The sequence below is a fragment of the Rhineura floridana genome, chromosome 13, assembly GCF_030035675.1.
Source record: "Rhineura floridana isolate rRhiFlo1 chromosome 13, rRhiFlo1.hap2, whole genome shotgun sequence".
Lineage (NCBI taxonomy): Eukaryota > Metazoa > Chordata > Lepidosauria > Squamata > Rhineuridae > Rhineura > Rhineura floridana.
This window is the reverse complement of record NC_084492.1, coordinates 11159501-11184434: the sequence shown is the minus strand read 5'-3', so window position 1 is coordinate 11184434 and position 24934 is coordinate 11159501. Positions and strand designations below refer to the sequence as shown.

The 24934-nt window shown below is 38.4% G+C and overlaps 1 protein-coding gene across 6 annotated transcripts in view; it reads left to right on the top strand.

The window, feature by feature from the left end:
* The window catches only part of NFATC3 (nuclear factor of activated T cells 3), a 99197-nt gene that overhangs the window by 51890 nt on the left and 22373 nt on the right, over window positions 1-24934 (top strand). For all 6 annotated transcript variants that reach the window (XM_061593605.1, XM_061593602.1, XM_061593601.1 and 3 more), the window contains 6 exons: window positions 15245-15444; window positions 17442-17614; window positions 19300-19440; window positions 20693-20748; window positions 21757-21883; window positions 23185-24249. In XM_061593605.1, coding sequence (XP_061449589.1) covers window positions 15245-15444; window positions 17442-17614; window positions 19300-19440; window positions 20693-20748; window positions 21757-21883; window positions 23185-24249 — 1762 coding nt within the window. The remainder of the gene's footprint in view (window positions 1-15244; window positions 15445-17441; window positions 17615-19299; window positions 19441-20692; window positions 20749-21756; window positions 21884-23184; window positions 24250-24934) is intronic.

Genomic DNA, 24934 nt, shown 5'->3' with positions numbered 1-24934 from the left:
CTTGGTGTGAGCGAACTGAAATAGATGGGAATGGGACATTTCCAATCAGGCCAACTACACAATATTTTATGCAGGAAATGAGAAATTAAGAAGAAATGGGATTGCTGTTCAAGAGCAATTAGGAGCTACAATGCAAGGTCTGAGCAAGTGATATCAATGAGATTAAATGGGAAACCTATCAATATAACCATCATCCAAGTCGATGCTCTGACGGCAAACACAGAGAAAGAGGAATTGGAGAGATTTTACTCAGAAGTACAGGAAGAAATTGATCACACACCAAAACAAGATGTGCTGATAATCATGGGGGATTGGAATGCAAAAGTAGGGAACAGAGGAGAATTAGGAATTGTGGGGAAATGGGGCTTAGGAGACAGAAATGAAGCAGGAGAAAGACTTGTTGAATTCTGTGAAGCCAATAATTTGTTTCTTCCAAACACATTTTTTGAACAACTGAAAAGACGACTGTACACGTGGACATCACCAGATGGTCAATATAGGAATCAAATTGATTATATAATTGGTAGCAGAAGATGGAGAAGTTCCATACTTTCTGCGAAAACAAGACCAGGAGAAGACTGCGGTACAGATCATGAACTGGTTGTATCGAAAATCAGAGTAAAGCTAAAGAAAACCAACAAAGCAATCATAATGCCAAAATACAATTTAAATAACATCCCAGAAGCATATAAAGATCAAATAAGGAACAGGTTCGAGGCTTTAAACTTAGTTGACAGAGAACCAGAAGAACTATGGAATGAAGTCAGAGACATTTTCAGGGAAGAATACAAAAAGAAAATACCTCTATTTAAAAAGAGAGAACGACCTCACTGGGTGGTGGAAGAAACTCTTCAAATGGTTAAAGAGAGAAGGAAAGCAAAAGGAGATAGAAACACAGTCAGAACCCTAAATGCAACAATACAGTGACTAGTACGTAGGGACAAAGAACTATTACAATAGTTACTGTATAGAAATAGAAGAGGAGAACAAAAAGGGTAGAACAAGAGCCCTGTTCCAAAAGATTAGAGAAATGAAAAGGAAATTTAAACCACAAGTAGGGATGTTGAATAATCAACAGGGGAACACACTGACTGACCGAGATAAAACAAAAGGAAGATGGAAGCAATACACTGAAGACCTCTATAAAAGAGATGCCAGGATGACAGATTCATTCACGGAGGAACCGTATGATGAAGAATCAGAAATTTTAGAATGTGAGGTGAAAGCTGCTCTTAAAATACTTGGAAGAAATAAATCACCAGGAATTAGATGGCATACCAATAGAGTTGCTACAAGCTACTGAGACTGAATCTGTCCAAATTTTGACAAAAATCTGTCAAGAAATATGGAAAACTAAACAATGGCCCACAGAGTGGAAGCGTTCCATATACATCCCAATTCCAAATAAAGGGGATCCCAGGGAATGCAGTAATTATTGAACTATTGCTTTAATATCCCATGCAAGTAAAGTAATGCTTAAGATTCTACAACAAAGGTTCTTACCATATATGGAGCGAGAAATGCCAGACGTCCAAGCTGGATTTAGAAAGGGAAGAGGTACCAGAGATCATATTGCAAACATATGTTGGATAATGGAACGGAGCAAGGAATTTCAGAAGAAAATCACCCTGTGCTTTATAGATTACAGCAAAGCCTTTGACTGCGTAGATCATGAAAAACTATGGAATGCTTTAAAGGCAATGGGGGTGCCACAGCATCTGATTGTCCTGATGTTCAACCTATACTGTGCACAAGAGGCTACTGCAAGGACAGAATATGGAGAAACGGATTGGTTCCCCATCGGAAAGGGTGTGAGACGGGGGGACTTCCGGGAAGGGTGACTTAGCCTGTGCCTGCTTTTGAGACGGGCTCCTGCCTCAAAAGAAGCTTATTCAGATATATCAGTCAGTTTTTTCTTTTTTTTTGACTGATTAAACTTCTCCCGGGTAGGGAGAAACGAAGAGATTAACCTCAAAGCCTATTTTTGTTGGGACGACCAGATCTCATTAATTTATGGGACGAGGTCCAGCCGACGAAGGTGGGACGGATTTTCAACAGCAAGCTCTATCTGTTAAAGCGAACGTTCATCTTATCTTCTAAGAGAGAACGCATTAACAGGCAAGCACCCTTCTTTCTATATTTTTCTTTTACTTGACTTAAATTGTTGCTGTTTAAAAGAGATTTGCCAGATTGATCGGTTTTTGACATCTCACTGGGGAGCCGTAACTTCTCTCTGCTACGCACTAATTAATAGCTTATCTCTGTTTTTGTTGCAAAAAGCTGTCCTGGATTTGCATTCTAAAGATACACACAGAAGAGGGATTTCTATTCCAGATTTTTATTTTGAAAAATATTATACTGTTTTGAGACTACTCTCTTTTTGGTCTATTTTATTTTGACGAATCTGTTTCTTGACGATTGCCATTAATTGTTTCGATCCTGGGAACTGCATTTTGTTTACTTAACTATTGGAGAGATAAGGCTGTCTGCTCTGTTTATACTGTGATGTCACCAAGTTTGGAGTATTAACCCAATTGTTGCTGAAATAAGAAGTGGTTTTCCTATATTTTTCTTTTAAAATGGCAATTAAGAAAGTGGCTGAGAATCTGGAAATAACTATGTTTCAGAAAATAATGGATGAGATTGAGATAACGAAAATTGAATTGAGTAAAATGAAGCAGGAGATTAAAGATATAAGGGTCCCTGTGAGAGAGGTGACCCTGGAAGGGGTCCCTGTGAGAGAGGAGACCCCGGAGATTGGAACAGGGGTCCCTGTGAGAGAGGAGACCCTGGAGACTGGAATAGGGGTCCCTGTGAGAGAGGAGATCCCGGAGATTGGAACAAACGTGGAACAGGAACAAGATTTGGAGTCTATGGACTTTAGAAATAAAATCTATTGTTTGGAACTCAATGTTATCTCTGAAGAAATTAATGAAGATTCTAGAGATAAAGTTATCAATGGCATGGATTATCTTCTGGACTGGAATGATGTGATGGAGCCCAATATAGAGAAAATCTATGGAATTAACTGCAGCCATGTGACAATGGAAAAACTTTTAAGAGATGACCCAGTGTATTTTGAAAAAAAGAACAGAGATATGATTTTACAGCAGTATTTCAGCAACCTATTCAGAATGGATGGCAAGAAAATATTTGGGATAGAGGTAATTCCCATCAGACTCTTACTATATGACTATGGCTTTGACAGCAAGATTATTATGGAATACTGATAATGGAAGATTGGATATTGAAATTACTGGACTTAACAAGACTACTGAAGATGGAAGATGGAAAATGGAACTAATAGAGATAATAGAACAATGGCTATTGAAATTACTGAACCTAACAGATTCTGATGTGATGGATTAATTGAAATGTTTATTTTGACTATGGTTATGACAATAAGATTATCATAATTAGTAATGAGATGGATTAATCGATATGCTTATCTGGAAAAAAAAAATTGATAGATATATTTCTTAAAGAATTGAAATCTCTCTTTGACTTTTTGTGGAAAGAATAAAGTAATGTTTATGAGATTTGATGATTAAGTAAGATAACTACTGGAGGAAAGTGATTTTATAATATGACTTAAGAGACAGGATTGCTATATATTATAGACTTATAACTGATTTGATCTTTGACAAATGGGAAGTCAATATTTTACTCTTTATTTTTTATTTTTGTTTTTTTTTTTCTTTTTTCTTTTTTTCTTTTTGTTTAACTATTTTTGATTTTGTTTTTTGTCTTTGAATGTTTTATGATTTTGTCTTGTATGTTTTATGAAAATTTGAATAAAAATTATTGAAAAAAAAAAAAAGGAAAGGGTGTGAGACGGGTGTATTTTATCACCCTATTTATTTAATCTATACGCAGAACATATCATACGGAAAGCAGGATTGGACCAAGATGAAGGAGGTGTGAAACTTGGAGGGAGAAATATCAATAATTGAAGATATGCAGACGATACCATACTACTAGCAAAAACTAGTAGTGATTTGAAACAAATGCTGATGAAGGTTCAAGAGGAAAGCACAAAAGCAGGACTACAGCTGAATGTCAAAAAGACTAAAGTAATGACAACAGAAGATTTATGCAACTTTACAGTTGACAATGAGGACATTGAACTTGTCAAGGATTATCAATACCTTGGCACAGTCATTAACTAAAATGGAGACAATAGTCAAGAAATCAGAAGAAGGCTAGGACTGGGGAGGGCAGCTATGCGAGAACTAGAAAAGGTCCTCAAATGTAAAGATGTATCACTGAACACTAAAGTCAGGATCATTCAGACCATGGTATTCTCGATCTCTATGTATGGATGTGAAAGTTGGACAGTGAAAAAAAAGCAGATAAGAGAAAAATCAACTCATTTGAAATGTGGTGTTGGAGGAGAGCTTTGCAAATAATAGGGTGTTAGAACAAATGAAACCAGAACTATCACTAGAAGCTAAAATGATGAAACAGAGGTTATCCTACTTTGGACACATAATGAGAAGACATGATTCATTAGAAAAGATAATAATGCTTGGAAAAACAGAAGGAAGTAGAAAAAGTGGAAAGCCAAACAAGACATGGATTGATTCCATAAAGGAAGCCACAGACCTGAACTTACAAGATCTGAACAGGGTGGTTCATGACAGATGCTCTTGGAGGTCGCCGATTCATAGGGTCGCCATAAGTCGTAGTCGACTTGGAGGCACATAACAACAATTAATGAAGCAAATTGTATTGTGCCATTTTCAGTTAATATGCAACCAATTCAGCCATGGAAGTTACTGGAATTTGCTAGTTCCATTCTTGGCAAGGACCTGCATACCTGCAGATTTAAAAGTGTAGCCAAAAGAATTCTAGTGGTGCTCAAGATGGTGAAATAAATGATACCACTCCAAAATGTCGGTTACTAATACAAACAATATAGCCCAAAGTCTGACCTTGTAAAGAAAATCTGTGTGTATCCATAGTTGAAAGCATGTATGCCATAGGTCTAGATTCCTTTTTTCAGAGAAGGTGTGAAATACTAAAAATACACTGATTTTCATACATTCATTTCTCTCTACATATAAGCAGAGTTATCTGCCTGTTAACACACTAATACAATTAGAGTTTTTTCAGAGGGAAGCTTATCCTTTGGTGACCTTCTCTCTTTAGCCTTCCAGCTTTAGTTTAACTCGCGCATTCACTGATCTTTGCTATGGAAACGATACAGAAACACACAAACAGCTTGGCAGAGTTTCCTCCACAAAGCGATGGGTTGTGTGTTACAGTATACAGTTACTAGTGGAGGGTTTTTAGAGGTCAGTAGTGACAGTGTGCTGTAACGTTTTCATTATTTAGAACATTCTGTTTGATGCCTTGGTGAAGAGTATATGATTATATTTACAAAATGTAAGTGCATGATTGTGTTGCACATGAGTGTGTTTAGATTTGACCGGAACAGATGCTGGTAGCAAATATAAATAAATTTTAAATCTGCTCTGTTCCCTTTTGTAATATTACCCTTCTAGCTCCTCTCCCCTCAACCACCAGTTTAATTTACTATCTTTGTGCACAGGACATCTGGTTGCACATTCACCAGGCTGGCGTTAATGTCAGTAATCTAATATAACTAATATTCATGGAGAGATTTATCGCTGTCTAACTTGTATAAACATTTTGGATTTTAGAGGACAGCAGACAGTGTAGCTCTTTGTCATTTCAAGTACACACATTTTCTGTCTGGAAGACTTTTTAAGGGGGAAATCATGCAAAACATCTACATGGATGGATATTTAGCTTGGAAAGACAGTGTGGGACCGAGCTATCATGGGAATATAGGTTGCTGCCTTATACCAGATCAGACTATTTGTCCATCCCAGAACCATCTACATTGACTAGCAGTGGTTCTTCAGGGTCTCAGTCAGAGGTCTTGCTCATTACTTGCTACCCGATTCTTTTAACTGGAGATATTTATTTATTTATTTATTGCACTTGTATACTGCCCCATAGCCGAAGCTCTCTGGGCGGTTTACAGCAATCAAAAACATTAAAACAAATATACAATTTAAAACACATATTTTAAAAAAAATTTAAAACACAATTTTAAAATTTAAAACAATATAAAAACAATTTAAAATTTTTGGATCTTATGTGTGCAAATATTTGCCCTACCATTGAGCAAACATCTCCCAGAAGTATTACAACAAGCATTAATATCAGGAAAAAGAAACTTGAGACAATATTGGTGATATTAAACTCATCAGCTGCCTCTGTTAAAAAAAAAAAACTGCTCAAGGAGACATACAGTAAGATAGTACAAGATGCAATAAACATAATACAGTTGAAACATTCTCTCCTGCACAACTTCCTCTATGCCTTTGGTGTCTACAACTCTCTTCTCAGAGCTGTCCTACCTCTCTGTTTTATTCATTGTTTCGATTGAGGAAACTATGCTTTGTCTTCCCCCAAGATTAGTCTCTCTCTCTCACTCACTCATTCACTCTCTCACTCACTCCTGGGCTGCTTTAGCGAAATATTGTTCAGCAGATTTACTGAGGTGGCAGTCCTTTCTTAAACAGAAAATACAGTTCACACTGCAGTAATTTCACATTCATAACACTAAATGGACAACTCTTTTTGCCAAAGAGAGAAGGCTGTATCTGAGCAGTGTCCATCCTGGGCTAGCTGCCCTACAGCTGAACGTAGGAAGGAGAACACAATCAGCTAGCAGAAAAGAGCTGGGGTTGTGAAATGGGGAAGAGGGTAGTAGTTCAATTCTCATTGGACCTAGTCAGAAAGAGAAAATGGAAGCCTTTATTTCATTATAAATGAAAGTATCTTAGTTGTTTTCTCTGGAGCAGATTCCTGTCTTGGACATCATGCTTATATCGCAGCAGTATTTTTAGCAGTTCAACAGCACAAATTCAGTCTAAGAGGTAGATGCTGGGCATAATAACTGAAGAGCTAGTGAGACGTGACTGACACAAGTGTAGGAAGAATAGCTGCAGAGCTTTGGACACATATGGGGTTGAAGTGTTGATTCCCATAATGCACATAACTAAAGTTGTAGTGTGACCTTTCGTAGCAAGTTCATTTTGAAAGAATTTTCTGTTGTAGAACTTGCCAGGAATTTCAGCAAAACAGTACTGTTATTTTGCTTTAAGGTTACAGTTAGATTTATTAAATACATTATTTAATCAAAATCAGGTACCTCCATAATTAAACTTGCTTTGCTCTGACTTGTTCATTGAGTTTTCGTAGTACAGTACCAGAACCTGATTGGTAGATACTTGGTTTGAGCTGCATAAAAATCAGAAGTAAAAAGAGTGTTTGTTTGGTTTAGACATTGCAATCTGGTTTTGGAGGATTGGAAACATGGTGCAAGTTCTCCCATCTTCTACTTTTCTCTTACCTCATGACATCTGAATCTTGCACCTGTGGTTAGTCATACCCTCAAAAGCATTTGAAACCATTGTTTGAAGAGGGTTTGCAAACCTTGGTTTGGAGGACTCTAAGGTGGTATTCAATACTAGCCTTGCTCAGACCCATTGAAGTTATTAGACATGACTAACAGATCCATTAATTTCAATGGGTCTACTCTGAGGAGGACTTGTTGAATACAACCCATTGTTGTCAGAATTGGATGTGATGATTATTAGGGCAACCTAGAAATGGCACCAGAGAAGAAAAGAGGGCATGTGAGTTTGCAGTATGTTTCTAATTTTTCAAACTATGTTTTGAAGGATCATCTGAATTGAGCCATAATTTAATATTTCAGTCTGCGCCTGTATTGGATTTGTTTTTTAAGAAGTTTTTGAATATTTTTAAAAGGTTTTTAAGATGTTTTATTTTTGAGATATTTTAAAGATGTTTTTAGTGTTTTATTTATTTTATTAGATTTATATTCCGCCATACCTCCTAGTAGAAGCCCAGGGAGGTAACAAAAGCACTAAAAAAATTAAAACATCATAAAACAGACTTTAAAATATATTAAAACAAAACATCTTAAACATTTTTTTTTAAAAAACTTAAATATCTTTTTTGTTTTTAAGGAAAAAGGTTTAAAAACATATTAAAAAGCAATTCCAACAGTTTTGTCTCTTGTTTGCTGCCTTGGGTTCCTTCAGGGAGAAAGGGCAGGCTAGGAATTTAAATAATCATCATCATAATTTAATACTTGCTGTAAAATGCATTAATAGAAGTTCTTTAAAGTAAATGGAAAATGCATACAATATGGTGTCATTATTTTGTCTAGTGGACACCTTTGCTGCCCATTGAAAGTGTGGTATGTGGTTTTATTTTTATGTGCATTTGTAGGAAACATTGCAGGTTATTCTTATTTCAGTGTTAATAGACTTGATGTCGGATTTGGAAAAATAATTTGAAATAAGGTTTCTGTATCTTGTTTTTAAGAGCTAGCTCTACAGATTGCAACAATTGTATATATAAAAATGAATTTTTAGTATTTTGAAATGTAACACTTTTCAAGCAAAGTATTTGAAATTATTCCTGTGGAGAAGTGTATACGGAAGTTATTATGTTGCCATTTTGAGTGCATGAACATGAGTATCCTTCACAAAAGTGGTCTGAGCAAAGAGCAGGCAGAAAACTGGTATTTTGCTCTTAGTTTTTCTTTTAAAAAATTGTAGCATCTCAGTTCTGATAACGCATCTGTGATTAATGTGAAACTGGAATGAAGCTTAAATGGTAGAGCAATTTTCCTCATTTGCTGAGGTAATAATAGGCAACATTCATAACTACACTAATCAATGCCCTTCCTATGAAGTTCGCTATAATTCTTTTGAGCACCTTTTGTGCATTCATCAACAAGTATGCACAACCTGGAATTCCTGGGCACATCGCAAGTCAAAAGGGGGATATTGCTCAAGTATTCAATGATATACTTTGCCAACCAGTGTGCCTCCAGATTTTGTTGGACCACAACTCCCATCAGCCTCAGCCAGCATTGCCAATGGTCAGGAAAGATTGGAGTTGTGGTCCAACAACATCTGGAGGCACACTGGTTGGGAAAGGCTGATATAGAACAGTGGTTCTCAAACTTTTTTGGTTTGCGGTGCACTGTAAAACATAAAAAATTTTCAGCCGCACTTCATGTACAAAATTAAAAATATATTAATATATTTTAAACTATGAATAAAAACTATACAAGTGGGTTTCTTCTCATTTTTAAAATATACTTTCATAATATTTGCGGCACACCTAGTCACCTCTTGCGGTGCACCAGTGTGCCGCAGCGCACCGTTTGAGAATCACTGATATAGAGTATGACTATCTGTTTTAATACACTAACATGGAAGCAAATTCTGCAGGATATGAAAGTAGTAGGAAAGAGAGAAGCTACTATTACAAGGCCAGTATGGAACTCCTAATCTTGCTTTTTCCCTGTGAGGGCTTTTTGCTGCTATCTTGCTTCAGTGCTGCCATGCCAAGAGCTCAACATGAAGAGCATCAGCTGGACTATATAGAAGTGTCCAGCCCCTGCTTTGCTCCAGCTGGCCAAGAGGCCTTGATTACTGACAGGAGGGCTATTTCTAGCTGGGTTGATGTGAAGGAGGGGCACTTAGTGTGTGGATACAAGGGCCACCCCATCAACCTCTAAGTGGAGGGTGGAACTTATTTTATTGTTATGTCTGTGCTGGGAGGCTTGTTGGAAAGGTTGATGACATTTGTTGAAAGAGATGGCGGAAATGCAACCCTGTTCATTCTTCTTGATCTCTTGGCAGCTTTTGATACCAGTGACCATGGTATCCTTTTGGGGATGCTCAGGGGGTTGGGGAGTGGGGGCACTGTACTTCAGTGGTTCAGCATCCAGGGGAGTTTCTAGAAAACAGTTATGGGAGGCTTCTGTTCAACATGATGGGAGCTTTCCTGTGGTGTCCTGCAGGGTTCTATGTTGTCTCCCATGCTATTTAACATCTATATGAAGTCATTGGGAGTAGTCATCAAGTGTTTCGGAGTGAACTGTCACCAGTATGTGGATGACACTGGGTGTTCTCTCTCTGTTCCATCTAAATTGGGAGAGGTGGTTGAGGTGTGTCTGATGTCTGCAGGTGTCTGGAGGCAGTGATGGGCTGGATGTAGGCCACCAAACTGAAACTGAATCCTGAATAGATAGAGGTGTTATGTGTTCTGGAAGATGGCCTGTTCTGGATGTGGTTGCACTCCCCTGGAAGGAGCAGATTCATAGCTTGGGAGTACTCCTGGATCCAACATTGTCACTGGAGACTCAGATGGCCTTGGTGGCTAGGAGTGCCTATTTCCAGCTCTAGCTGGTTTGCCACCTACAGCCCTTTTTGGACAGAGATAACTTGGCAACAGTAAACTATGCTCTGGTAACTTCCAGATTAGATTATTGCAATGTACTCTACATGGGGCTGCCCTTGAAGACGACTTGGAAACTTCAGCTGTTCAAAATGCAGCATGTTGCCAGATTGCTGGCTGGGGTTGCTTTTAAATCTCATACAACCTCTGTTCTAAAACAGTTGCATTGATAGCCAGTTTGTTTCTGGGCCCAATTCAAGGTGCTCACACTACTGTTTCAAGCCCTAAACAATTTATGCCCCAGATATCTGTGAGATTATCTCCTTCTCTACAAGACCCTCTTGGGTGTTGAGATCAGCAGAGTGGGCCTTCTTGGGTAGTTTTGCCACCTTCAGATGCTTGGGTCGTGTGGCCCAAGAGAGGGCTTTCTCTGTGGCAGCCCCTAAATTATGGAATACCCTCCCTACAGGGGTGTATCTTGCACCTTCACTATACAGTTCTTGGCTAATGCTAAAATACCCTGGCCGTCTCTTGAGATGTATGTTTTTAGAACTCACCCTATTCCTGTGAATGTCATGTGTTTTAATATTTTTTAATACTGTATTTTAAACTTCTGTAAACTACCCTGGGACCTACTAGTGAAGGGCAGGCAATAAATAAAATAATAATGGTGGTGGTGAGGATGATAATGATGGTTTGTTTGTTTCTGTGAAGTTCCATACCTTTATGTTAGAATGTTTTCTGCTTATTTATTCTGATTTATGGTGAATCCTGATATTAGAATATTTAAGGTAAGTGATGAGTGTTGGGAGGGGGGAATGAGTGAGTAGAATGCTGGAGTGTGCTGGATGATGATTGGCTAAGTGACCGGGAGTTGAATGTTTATATTTGAGTGTATGACTGTTTGGCATTTGAACAGGGCTTGAATAGTGTTTGATGGTGGAATAAAAAGCAGGGTGGTAGATAGACAGTGTAAGGTTCAACATCTGGTGGTTTTTTCAGTTTAGATTGAGGAAGGGGTGGAGATTAGGAATTTTTTAGAGTGGGTAGGATAGGTAGGATTCTAAGAGTTTAAAGAACTGCTAGTGACGTAAGTGAAAGACCAAGAGAAACATATTGAAACCATATGCTTATGAACACAGTGGACTTGCTCTTTTTAATAACTTCTGTCCTTTAATAAACATTATTTTGTTTTCACACACACACGCCTTATTATTGGGTATGCTAAGGGTGCATCAGATACATTTATCTGGTGGCAGCAAGTACTTGAAGGAGTGTTGCAGCATCAGGTTACAGAGGATCAGCTCAGAGCTGTGGGCTGTAAAGAGACAAAGTGCCACGGGGGAGTTAAGGCTCACCTGGATACCTGAGCCATTATGCAACTCCCTCTGCTAAAAGAAATCTGTTAGCAAGGCGGGCATGACAGTTTTGCTGCTGATACTCCTCAAGGTAGCTTCTTTTATTATTTGTGTCTTGCTGATTTCAGAATATATTTATCCTACTTTGGGGGTGAGGTTAAGATGTACCTGGGCAATTCATCATGTGGGGTTGGTAGGGGAAGGGGTGACCATATTATAGGGAAGAGCAGTTAGGTATCTCACACCTGTCTTCTCTTCTGGTTCTCCAGCCAGATAGTCTCAGTAACTTTACTAGCTTGCGCTCTGGTCTTCAGATACGGTTGCTAAATCCTTGGTCCATAACAAAATCTTTCTCTTCCGTGATTTAACTGTGGATGAGGAGACTGACTTGGTGTGCATTATTGAGAGGAAGCTGGGAGGAGTTAGTCTTTTTGGACTGTGCCCTTCTAGATACTCAGGGCAGTATTAGCATAGGCTTGTGGGATAGGGAGTTTCTTTAGTCTGGGGTCTCCAGTCCATTACCTCCCGATGCCCATGAAGGCCTTCAGTAGGGATGGAATCCGTTGAGTGGTGCTGGTTCAAAATCACTCCATTGACCTTAACAGGTCTGTATCAATTCAAGTTCATTCTTTGTCTGCTATTCATGGTTTTTACCAGTCTGTTTTCTTCCAAAAAAAGAAAAGTATTTTTATTAATATTGATAATTTTAAAGGAAATACATATATTTTGAAAGGCAATATCAATAAATGCAAGGAGATATTAATAAAATTATTGTTCTTTATCAATATTTTAGAGACTTTTTTTTAAAAAAACCCATTTTCAAAATAGGTGTGAAAATCACTGCATAAAAATCTGATATGAAACAATAGAGAATAAGTGGATTAATGGAAAATTCAGTACCAAATCCAAATTGGGTGGAATTCTAGCACATCCCTAGCCTTCAGTGGTGCCCACAGCAGGTAGCTTAAAATCTGGGTTTTCATTTTAAAAAAAAAAGTAAGTCTCTAGCCCTCCTACAAAGAAAGTTATGGAGCAAAATATGAAGGTACCATTCTAAGCAATTTTTGGTGAAATGATCCAACCTATGGTTTCCACTCAGAGCTACAACTTCCCGGCATCTTTAACAAGCTACAGTTCCCATGATTCTTTGGAGGAAGTCATGTGCTTTAACTGTGTGTTGGATGTTCTCTAATGTATGGTGTGGATCTGTCCATTAATGATTGAAGTCAGATGTGATCGATGAGTGAATTGTTTGATTTCTAAAGAGCTGCTGTTCTAGTATACTTTTTCTGCTTCTGTCTTTTTGTTTCTAGTTCCTGGAATTTCCATAGTTTGCCCTTCCTTTTTCCCTAGCATCGAGGATGCATCTTTACTGTACTGTATTTGTGTGAGATCAGGTACTGCCTAGAAGTTATTTTCTGCAAATTCTATTACACAAGAAGTATGGGTGGATGTTAAAGAATCCTCTTCCCCCCCAAAAGGCAAAAGTGAAAATTTTGCAAAGCAAAAAAATTTAATAGCTGCATGGCAGGCAGAAATTCAACAGGACAAGCGTTTTGTAATAAGGAAATACAATTAGGGAAAAAACATCACGATGGCTACGCTCTAATTTTGGATTATGCCATGTCCGGATGGCAGCCATTTTGTGACTGGTGCCCCCAATACTCAGAATTTGAAATGTGCCCTTCGGTCAAAAAGGTTTGGCAACCCCTACTTCAGTCTGTAGGAATTCCATACACCTCTGTAGGCATCCTGCTCAGTCAAGCGCCAAGCTTGAGTGTTTGTATTTTGTGTTGGGGGTTTGAGATGGATTAGGGATTCTGCTGGCGTATTGACCACCCTGCTGTCCATTTATTTCTCCTGATTGGATAGAGACGTTCCCTGCATTGGTGTTGAGGACTACTAGAAAGATTGATCTGGGTGAACTCAACATTCTTGCCAAGATCATCATATTCAGGCTCCATGGCTGCTATGACAACCATGGGGCCGACGTAATATGCTGTTTATCCAGCAGGACACACTCTTGGTTTGGTTTTAAACTAGACAGAAGGATAGTGATCTACAAGTGGAAGATTTAACATGTATTACTTTGTTACGACCAAGTCATTTTCTACTGAGGTTTACCATTATCTAAGGTTTAGACTTTTAGCGGTCTTTCCTTCTGCAAGGGTGGGATACCTTGGAGGCTAATAAATCCAGTTGGATTCCGGAGGACTCTGGCTATTTTTCCTGCTGTATCAAAGTCTTGGTCAGTCTGTGATATGCAGATGACTCTGACAGATGACACCTTGCTGGGTTTTATTGTGGTTTTAATTGTTTTACTTGCTGTGCTGTATACTGATAGGGGGTTGGCTGGGGTTTTGCTTTATTTTAGTTTTTTATTGTGAATTATGTTTATGCAAACCACCCAGGGAACTTGGATGGATATGTGGTATTTAAATGCTTTGAATAAATACCTAGCAACATTAATGCAGGGCAACGTTTGCACAGGGAGAATCAGTGGATAGTGAAGGTCCTTAGCTAATCTGTGGTCTGTTTTGATCCCAGTGTCAGGATTAGTTAAGCACTTCTGTTTTTTAAGCATAAGATCAAGAAATGTAGCACTTTCCTTCTTTTGCTGTTCCAGGACAAGTCTTTTAACTCCAGTGTAACTTTTTAAAAATAAAATATTGGAGAATAGTTATACTGAGTTTCACAAGCACATTGTATTATATGGCAGTTAATTTAAGATTAGTACAGTTGGTACAGCACATTGCTGCTTCCTTAAAATATCCTAGTTTGTAACATCATGTTCTGAGCAGCTGTTGGAGTTTGCAGAAAATGCTGCAGTAGTTTTTGTCTTATTGGGGCCAATTCACACGGGCATTTTTTCTACCAAGGAGTATCTCTTTCTGCTCATCCCCCCCCCACCACTTTGGGGAGGAATCCAGGTGGTATTTTAATATGGTGAAGCAATTCCTGCGTGCTTAACTCTCAGGCCTCAGCCAACGGAGTCTGATGAGGAGTCCTCATCAGAGGAAGACCAGGAGGCTCTGGTCTGTGACCCAGCCTGAGCTCAGGCTCCAACTGAGGGTGAGGGGCCAGGATCCTGTGACTGTCTGGATGAAGGTTTAATGGGTGAGACGAGAATAGCAGCCTTGTTACATGATGTCTCATCTCTTATTCCTGGGATACAGTAATTGCATTCTCCCAAAAGTGGGAAGTGATTGTGAAAACTGATTATCTTTGAAAATATATTTAATATATTTCTTAATGAGTCAGGAAGTCACTGGATAGGTTTAAGTATGCTGCTATTCTTCCTATCTATAGTAAGGGGATATTTGAAGTACTGCCCATCCTTCCTGTGTATAAAGAGTACAGTGAGTATATGGAAACTATTTTATGTAGTGATAGAATTCATATTTAAAGTTTTTTTAAGCACATACAGCTAAAAATGTTTACATTGAGACAAATTTTAAAACTAAGCTGCCTACAAAATACGCGGGGTTTTTTTGTATTTTGGCTCATGAAAGTAAATATGTAACTTACCTTCAGAATCCCATTTTTTGTAAAATAAATTGGCTTTGTACAAATACCAGAAAACAGAAGTTAACATATTAGAAATGTCTCTTTCTCTTTTCTATCAGCTCCTGGGTTATAGTGAAAAACCAGTAAACCTACAGATGTTCATTGGGACAGCAGATGATCGTTACTTACGGCCACATGCCTTTTACCAGGTGCACAGGATCACAGGCAAAACAGTTGCTACTGCTAGTCAAGAGATAATTATTGCTAGCACAAAGGTCTTGGAAATTCCACTTCTTCCTGAAAACAGTATGTCAGCCAGGTATGTAAGAAGATTCTTCCAAGCAGGTCAATATATTATGTTCCAGGTTTCTCATCCATGTGTAGGGAGGGGAGGTTACAGACCTCTTAGTAAATGTGTGCTATCTTCTAATAATGGCTTCTTGTTTCATTTTAAAGAAAGCTTTCTCTAGCTTGGTACAAGGCTTATTATGGATTTCATTCCTTAATGTGAAAAAGACAAACTGAAAAATTTCTCCATGCTACGAACATTTTTTTTTTTTGCACCAAAGGAATTGCTTAATATATATTTCAGAAGTCCACTCCACAGTAACTTGGAGCAGTGGTTTCATTATGGCTGCCCCTGTTCTGTGGTACAGCGGTCCGGCTGAGATATAACAGGCGCCCACTCTCTGTACTTTCTGGAAACAATTGAACACATTTTTGTTTTGACAGAATTTTTCAGCTGGATTAAGAGATCTCTGCCTTATGTGTTCATTTTGTATTGTTTTTAAATCTGTCTTCAGTTACTGTTTTTAAAACTATTTTAGCTGTTTTTATTATGTATTTCTAAAAAACCTTGATATATAGAAGGCGATTAATAAATTAATGATAAATAAATAAATGGGCTAGATAATAACTGAAGAGCTTAGTTGACTAGTTGTGTAATTAGGATTGTTACAATGAGTTATGTTATTTATAGTGTTGGTATGGTTTTTGTGTTGCTGTTATATCTGCCATTTGTTTTTTTCTGTATTTTATTATTTCACTTGAAATTGTTTTTGCCATTGTTTGACTTGCTGTAAGCTATTTCATATGCTGTGTGTTTTTGTACGTCGCGTTGAGGCCTATTTTTGGAAAAATGCGACTAACAAATGATATAAATAAAGAAATAAATAAACTTAGGGTTTTTTTGTATTTGAATATTAGCAGATTTCTAAAGCAGCTTTTTCTTAGCCTGTAAGTATACTTGGGATGTCTGGTTGCTCTCTTCTGTCTTGTCCTCCCTCTCTCCTCCCCCGCCCCCCCCCCTGTTGGGTGTGGCTCATATTGATTCCAGAAAATGCCATATCTGTTTCAGACAAACCAAACATTTCTGGTCTGTGTGACGGCAAAATATTATGGCCAGACACAAAAAAGCAGGTTAAAATAGTATGGTTCAAATGTAATGTACCCAATCCTCCAAGCCCATGTTTTGTCAGGTCAGGCATGTGTACTTTGTGTCAAATTTCCCTTCTTCATTTGCACAGTCCCTGGGCCCCTATTGGGAGGCAGGACAGGATACAAATTTAATAAATAAATAAAATGTGGGTAGGACAAGGGAGTCTGTGAGCCTGCACCACATGGTTTGGCAGATTAGAAACATTGTATCAGAACTGACCCAAGTGAATTTGAGCTTAATCTAACCCTCAAGATTTAGAAATGTGATATATAGGAAGGTAACAGTTGCTGAATTAGTGTTATAACAAGTGTACCATATCCACCAGCTGTAGTCTGGCATGTGCAATTTTCATGAGAGTTACTCATGAGAATTTCACTGGTATATGTGAACTATATGTGAATAAACATCCATGGTTTTTCCAACTCATGCTACATTTTCATAGTGGACCTTAGCAATGGGACCTTAGGAATGTCTGTTCTTACCACAAGCCTGTTTGTAACTGTGCCTGATTAGTGTTGCAATTTTGTTTTACAAAATCAGGATTCTTCTACATTTTTTCTTATAAGCTGCAATTTCAAAATCATGTTCGCTTGCAAAATTAAGAGACCATGATGTTTCTTAGTGTTTCTAAGTGTGAGCCCTACCAATGACATTTTCAATAGCCTCCTTTGTTTCTCCATCTGTTAATGGTCCTGGGGTAGAGTATCGAGCCGGCAATCCAGCATAAACAACTAAATATATATGAATGTTGCTTCCATGTTCAACAAGTATCCAAACAGCAAGAAGAAAAATATGTCACTTCATAAAATATACATGCTTGAATTATTTAAAAAGTAATACATGACATGTAATTCATTCAGTTCTCTGGTCTCCCTCAGTATTGATTGTGCAGGTATTTTGAAACTCCGCAATTCAGACATAGAACTCCGTAAGGGGGAGACAGATATTGGAAGGAAAAATACAAGAGTGCGACTTGTGTTTCGAGTACACATCCCACAGCCTAATGGAAAAGTCTTGTCCCTTCAAGCTGCTTCAATACCTGTTGAATGCTGTAAGTTTTCTCTCTGTTTTTTCCCCTTGATATTAAGTCATACACCAGGGCTGTGGAGTCGGTACGCCAGACCTTCAACTCCGACTCCTCTATTTTTCTACTGTCCGACTCCGACTCCTTCATAAATGGCAAATGTATATTAACTAGTAATAACAAATTTACTGTAGTAAAATGGTAGCAAGGCATTTCATCACCACCACGTGAATCCAGAGCTTGGAAAAGTTACTTTTTTGAACTACAGCTCCCATGAGCCCAATCCCTGGGGCTGATGGGAGTTGTAGTTTAAAAAAGTAACTTTTCCAAGCTCTGGATTCACGTGGTGGTGATGAAATGCCTTGTGCTACCATTTTACTACAGTAAATTTGTTATTACTAGTTAATATACATTTGCCATTTATGAAGGAGTTGGAGTCGGTACATTTCTATCGACTCCGACTCCACCCAAAATTGCTCCCGACTCCGACTCCACAGTCCTGTCATACACAATAGAATGAAAATTATTTTAATGTTCATGTTCATGCAGGGCTATTCTCCTTTTGATGCTGATCTGGGAGAAAACCTTTTTTTTATTTTGATGCATTCTTTTGCTTTTCTGAGCTTTGTTGCCTTTGTTGTACGTTACTGGGTTAATAGGCTAGATTTAATATTTTGTTAGATAAATATTGATTATTATTATATTGTGTGTATATTAATTGTAATGTTGGTATTTTTGAATTGATTTTGTGCCTGTTATCAGCTGTATTGTGCTTCTAGCTGGAAGAAAAAGTTGGTATATGGATCCCAATTCAGCACTTCAGAAAACAGCCAGATTTGGCCCAAAGCACTTCAGAGGTGGTGTGGCTTAAAATACTAATTCAGGGGAAAAGAAGCTTCATGCCTTCCATACTCATTATTAGGGGGAAATGGCTTTAACTTATTAACTTTTGACAGAATTGGATGAAATTTGTGGGCATAGTAGCACCTCCGAAAGATAAAGCCTACCAAATTACTGACAAAGATCCTGTGTGTGTGTGCGTGCATGTGGACACACGCTAAGCACCTTTAAAAGTTGATGCTGGAGGAAGAACTAAAAGGGATTTGCTTTCCTCCCCGTAGGTTTGTGGACAGCTATTTTATTTTGTAAAATAAAATCCCATGTATAGTTGGGGTCACTCTAAGAGAGTAAACTGCTCAAGGTTGGGTGCAGGGGCTAGACAGTTATAATGAATGGAGGAAAACAACTCCAGGCTTGTGTTCTTTTGAATTTGCACCAAAAGTCAGAAACTTAAGTGCAAAGCTGATTGGCAGGAAAGGGTTGTGGGCATGTGGTACAGTGGCAATATGATCTGATTGCCCAACATTTTCCAAGCAAACACCCCTAACAGAACTAGGAAAGAGTACAGATGAGATAAGAACAAGATGATACCTTATTTCAACATTCCTTCTACAAAACAGGTACTACATAAATATAGCAATGATATTGTTCTTTAGAGGAGAGGTGGAAATACGAATAATTTCTGTGTGGACATACAATTGTTTCTCTTGTAGAATTGCATGCTGGTGTAAACTGTTTCTCCCTCCTTTAGGAAAGTGAACAATAAGTGGTTACAAGCACAGTTTTAACAATAAATTTAGGCTTTTGCTACCTTACTGGCTTATCTGTAATTTCAGCATGCTTATGTAATTGTCTATATCTTTTTCACAAAGCTCAGAGATCGGCTCAAGAACTTCCTCAGATAGAGAAATACAACATCAATAGTTGCTCAGTAAATGGAGGCCATGAAATGGTTGTTACTGGGTCGAACTTCCTTCCAGAATCAAAAATAATATTTCTTGAAAAGGGGCAAGGTAAGTTAATCTATTTCAGATGGCACAAAGGCATTAGCTCGATGATTGGAGCATCTTGTGCTCTCTTACCCATGAAGGTAGCTGAATACTGATGCTTAAACTTGAAACACAGGTGTAGAGAGAGTTCTGCTTCCTTTTCTCTTTTCTTATACATGCAAGTGTAAACTGTAGATACTGTGTTAGCATCGTCTCCTGGTACCTATTGTCTGCTTCTGTATCTATTGGTATTGTCAGACCTTGATAACTACCTGACGTATTTATCATTTGAAGTGACATCAGAAACTAGTGTAGAGCAATATCCACTATTTTTTCCTATTTTAAACCAGGCAGAGCAGTCCTAAATATAGGAAACCAGCAGAATTTACACAGGCTTAAATTAAGCTGGCATAGATTATCCCTTTCCAACCTCTGTTCAGCAGCATGTCTACTGTTGGCTGAGCTGACCCAAGCCTGGCCGAGGGAAAACAAATGTTTAAAATAGTTTGACTTACACAACCCTTTTTGTACTCCTGGTTTGCCATGTCATGTGACTGAGCTGAAAAAGGTTCGGAGTGGGTGTAAATCTCTCCTTGCCCTGCCACGCCCCTAGAACACCACTTTTTGGGACTTAAGCTGGCTGAAGTTTCTCTGGCTGAGCCAGTTTGAGGGAGTTACACCAGCATAGACCTGGCTCAGTCAGGATAACCCAATATCTGTCTATTCCAAACTAGCTCATCACAGCAGAACTGGGGTTTGGTTTGTGCTGTTAGCTGCTTAGTACTAGTGGAGGATTTTTCCTCACCAAGTAGGTGCTTTACACTTTATCACTGATTTTTTTAATACCTTCACTTTTTCTGTGGCTTCACTTTTTCTGTGACACATGCCTTAACTCTCTCTACCTCCAAATGTACCCTTTTGTGCTGTTTGCTTTTTATGCATGCTGTTCTGCAGTATCACCAGCCTCTATTCTGTGAATTAATTATGAATGTGCCTGCCCTGTGCCAAAACAGCAACTGCTTTCCCTCTCCCATTTCAAATTCTTTGAAGCCCACTTTTTTCTATACAGCACTTCGCTTTCTGGAGTATTTGCTAGCAGTTAATTCAAGGTAATTTAATTTCATAGTACAGATGTTTGAGAACTGTTGCAGTGAGAGAAACGTTTTGACTTTTAAATGAAAACTACTATTAAGACTTTTTACAGTCTGTTTTGTCTCCCCTTAATTATTGGATGATGTTTTAAAATAATTCGATACTTACATATTTCTCTTGACAGATGGACGGCCCCAGTGGGAGGTAGAAGGGAAAATAATTAGAGAAAGGAGTCAAGAGGTGAGTTTTTTTTAAATGTGGGGAATTACTTTACTTGATTTTTTTTGTTACAGTATTTTTAAAAGAATTGCAGTCTTGTCAGTACCTTGACAGACATTTGAGTGCAATGTGGGTAACCCTAAACTTTCTGGTTTGTAGCAAAAAGGTTACACTTTTAAAGAAAACTGATCTACTTCATGGCTGTATGTGTATCAGTAGGAGTGCAAAAATGTTTGCAGAGTGTAGGAGTTATCCAATTTTCCTAGGAGCTAACTTTTAGAATGGGAGTTGGACCTGAATTGGCCAGTGACAGGACCTTGGTGAAAGCACTTCACTGAGAGGTGGCAGGGCTCAAGCTAAAAATGGGGATTGGAGTAGTGGAATAATGAATTGAACACAGAGGCTTCAGATGTAAAAAGAGACAAAACTGTGTGGAGAAAAGAGGATGATAAAGGAAAGAAGATGACAGTGGAGACTGTGTGAAAAGGACAGAAGATGTGGTGACCTCTAGATCTCTGACACATGTCAGCAAGTATAGGAAGAGTCCTATATCCACCTGCTGCTTACTCTCTTCAGCTACATAGAAACAGTCAGGACTAGGCAACTATATTTTTGCACCACTACATTTTTTAGCCACTGACAGGTCCAGCATGTCTGGATGTTTGACTAGTATACTAACATTCTGGAAGATATTGTAAATAATTAGAATACCAGTGTGGACATTTGTCCTGCACCAAGACAACTGAGTTATAAGAAATTAAAAATCATAATTAAGTTTTTTGTGGCTTTCAAAGGGTACAAAAGAAATGGAAGAAGAGATGGGGAAGTTGCCCTTTCCCTGTAATGGCCATTCTCTAAAAAGACACTACCACTTACAAGTCTCTGCTCTGTAGCCTAGCATCATACTTTAGGGGAGAGAGTGGATGCTTTGCTACATGATCCTAGGGAAGAATAAACTTATTTGGGAGACAATGGTTTCTAACGTTAACCTTGCTTTTAATACGCACCTTTGTTCATTTTTTCATTCAGGCTACAATTGTTCTTGAAGTTCCTCCATACCACAACAAAACAATTACATCTGCTGCCCAGGTGCAGTTCTATGTTTGCAATGGCAAGAGGAAAAAAAGCCAGTCTCAGCATTTTACTTACACTCCAGGTACAGACCTTCTTTTCAGTATAAATCAGGGGAGAAATTCAAAATATTATTTATTTTAAATAACTTATGGCATTTAACCTGGTTTTGGGGTACCAGATTTTGGAGAGGAACACGGCTATTGAAATGATTAAATTGGAGTTTGCAGTTTTGTACAAAGCTGCAATTTTTGGCTGCTGATACAATATTGAGAAGTACGTGCAGCCAGAGGTATTTTGAAAACATTCTAGCTCTTGATCCAACTGAAAAAGCAAGCCAGTTTTCAGTGGAGAAACGGTTTGCCTGTTCAGCTTGAAAGATAGAAACAGGAAAACCTTTATTTTACAGAATAGATGTGAAGGTCACTGTTGGGTGAAATAGCGATGCAAAGTATGGTATTGTAGCCTATATGGAACTTCTGTTCTCAGTCTCCTGTTTTCATTTGACACGTGTCTCTCCCACTCACAACATCTCTCTCAATCCAACCATATACAATTTACTCAGAAATATATAGTATTACTGTCTTGAGTTAAATATTTCAAAATGTCTAAAATACTGATGGTACACACATTTTGTAAAATAACACCATCTCAGTACACGCAATAAAACACATAACGTTTGAAAGCAAACTTTGTTCTTTATGACTATTGATATAAAATATACAAACCATGCCCTGAAATGACAACTGGGTTGCTTAAAAAATCATGGTTCCTGTGCTGAACTTTCAGTTGGCATGCCAAAATGCTGCTCAACCTTTTAATTTTTGCATAAAGTGCTTGTAAAAATGGCTTTATTCTTCAATATTTCCAGTGCCTGTAATGTGAAAATTATTGTCCAGGTCTACATTATCAGTAGCAAGTTGAGTATATTTCCTTCACTACTTTCAACAGAGATTGAAAGCAGCTTGCAATTAAAATCCATACAGAGATGCTACAGAATTAGGGATATGAAGGTGATTGTAACGGATGAGGGGAGGAGTATTTTCTGTTGGTACAGTATTTTCTGTTCAGTTCAAGTTCCAGGCTTTTCTCTGCAACTTCTTAGTTAATTCTGCTATAGTTAAGTGTGGCATTGATTCCGATTTGAATATGGGACCTTCTGCATGCGATCTCCATCATGTCCTTTTTTTTAAAAAAAAAATTGATAGCATAACTGGGGAAGACATCTACATGGGACCCCCATGGCTACTTTGATTAGGGTTGATTGTACAGGGACATATATGACCTTGTTCTGACTTGGTCACATAAGATACTACCTTATCCCAAGTTCTGATGTTCATTACTATCTGTGAACTTTAATAAATAGCTGATTTTCTTATTTCATAGTCATACTGAAGCAAGAGAACAGAGATGAAATGGATTTGTCTTCAGTTCCATCGTTATCCTTGACGCGTTGTACAGGTGTTAAAGGACTTGCTTCTCTTCAAACTCAGCTGCCTTCCCCAGATCCAGGGCTCTCACATGATAGTTTACTTTCTACTTCACCCAGGAGCCTTGTATGCCCAGTCCAGCAAACATACACAACCATGGTGTCCTCACCAGTATCCCAGTTATCACACATCCAAAGTAGAAACATAAGTCCAGGTGAAGAGCATCCTGTTTTGTCTCCAGCTGTAGCCCACCAATCTTTTCAGGTTACATTAGCGCCTTCTGTGAGGCCTTCCTACCAGCCTATGCAACCTAATGTAATGTTTAACGGGCAGTCTGGTCTTCCCATGAACTCTGCCTCCTCCAGCCAAGGATATAATGCAATTTCATTTCAGCAAGATGCAGCCATACCTTCATTGATAAACCTTAGCTGCCAGTCTCTACCACCAATGCCGTATCATTCTTCAAGTCCAGGTTCAGTGTCAACTTCAGCTGCAACAGGAGGTCATCCTTCTGCACACCCGGCTCATTCAAGACAATCATCGCCTCATCTGCAATCAGTGGGGTACCATTGTCCAAATCCTCGACAAAGTTCTGTCTCTTCTGCAATGACTTCGTCCCTTGGACACCCTTCCACACAGTTGCAGCAGGTGACATACCATTCTTCAAATCCAGGTAACACTTCATCACCATCCCCAAAATCTTCTCATTCTTTGGGCCATTCACCACGATCTGGGCCATCTTCTCCACAAGTGCATCCTATGCCTTACCAAACTCCTAGCTCAGGACCTGCTTCATCCTCTCCTCCTCCAACTGCTGTTAGTCACTCCGGACAACAGTCCCCACAGGCTCACAGCCCAGGTTTGGGAGAAATTTCTGAAGCTTCATCTTTGATGCTTCATAACATATGTGACACATCTCCATTTTCACCAGAGGGATCGGCTGTTAACATTAAACCCGAACCTGAAGATCGAGAGTTGAATTTTCAGACAATGGGGCTGCAAGACATTACCTTAGATGATGGTAAGTGATGTTACATTTGAAGCGTACATATGAAGTTGAATGGGTTGCTGCTTTCAAAAAACAACAAAGGATTGCATCTGGAGAGTCTTATCTGTATACATGATACTTCAGGTTATTGTGGGCTTTCCCATATGTTCCAATATTGGTAGCAGGTATAAGTGCGATTGGGTAATGGGTTGTTGAGCATTTCATATGTGTGGAAGTCTTTGTTTACTCAGGACTTCAGGGCTTTTCTGTGCATAAAAAAGCCTCTAGTTCAGGTGAACAGTCATCTCTTGGTAACCTATTTAAGGTTTAAGTGTTTGTTTATGTTAGTATATTTTATGCCTGTTTCATGTGATTTTACTAGTTAAATCTTGATTATGTGATGTGTGTTCAGACTGGGTCATGTGAAAACAGGTTTTACAATGCATCACTAAACAAGCCTTTGTATCATATTTTGGATGCAAATCATGTAGCTGAAGAACACTGCTTGGAGCTGCATACTTTTTTCTATGAATAAATGATACAGAATTGTGCTTTCAAATGTTATGCAGCATAGAGAACTTGGGTGTGGTTTGCTTATAGAGGCAACTTTTAACAGGTGCCTTTGAATAATACCTTTATGTTAAAGTTAGGAAGGGACCTAAAATATGTTAAAACATTTTTGACAGTGTGTGTGTTCCTAAAATGTTCTGGCAATCTA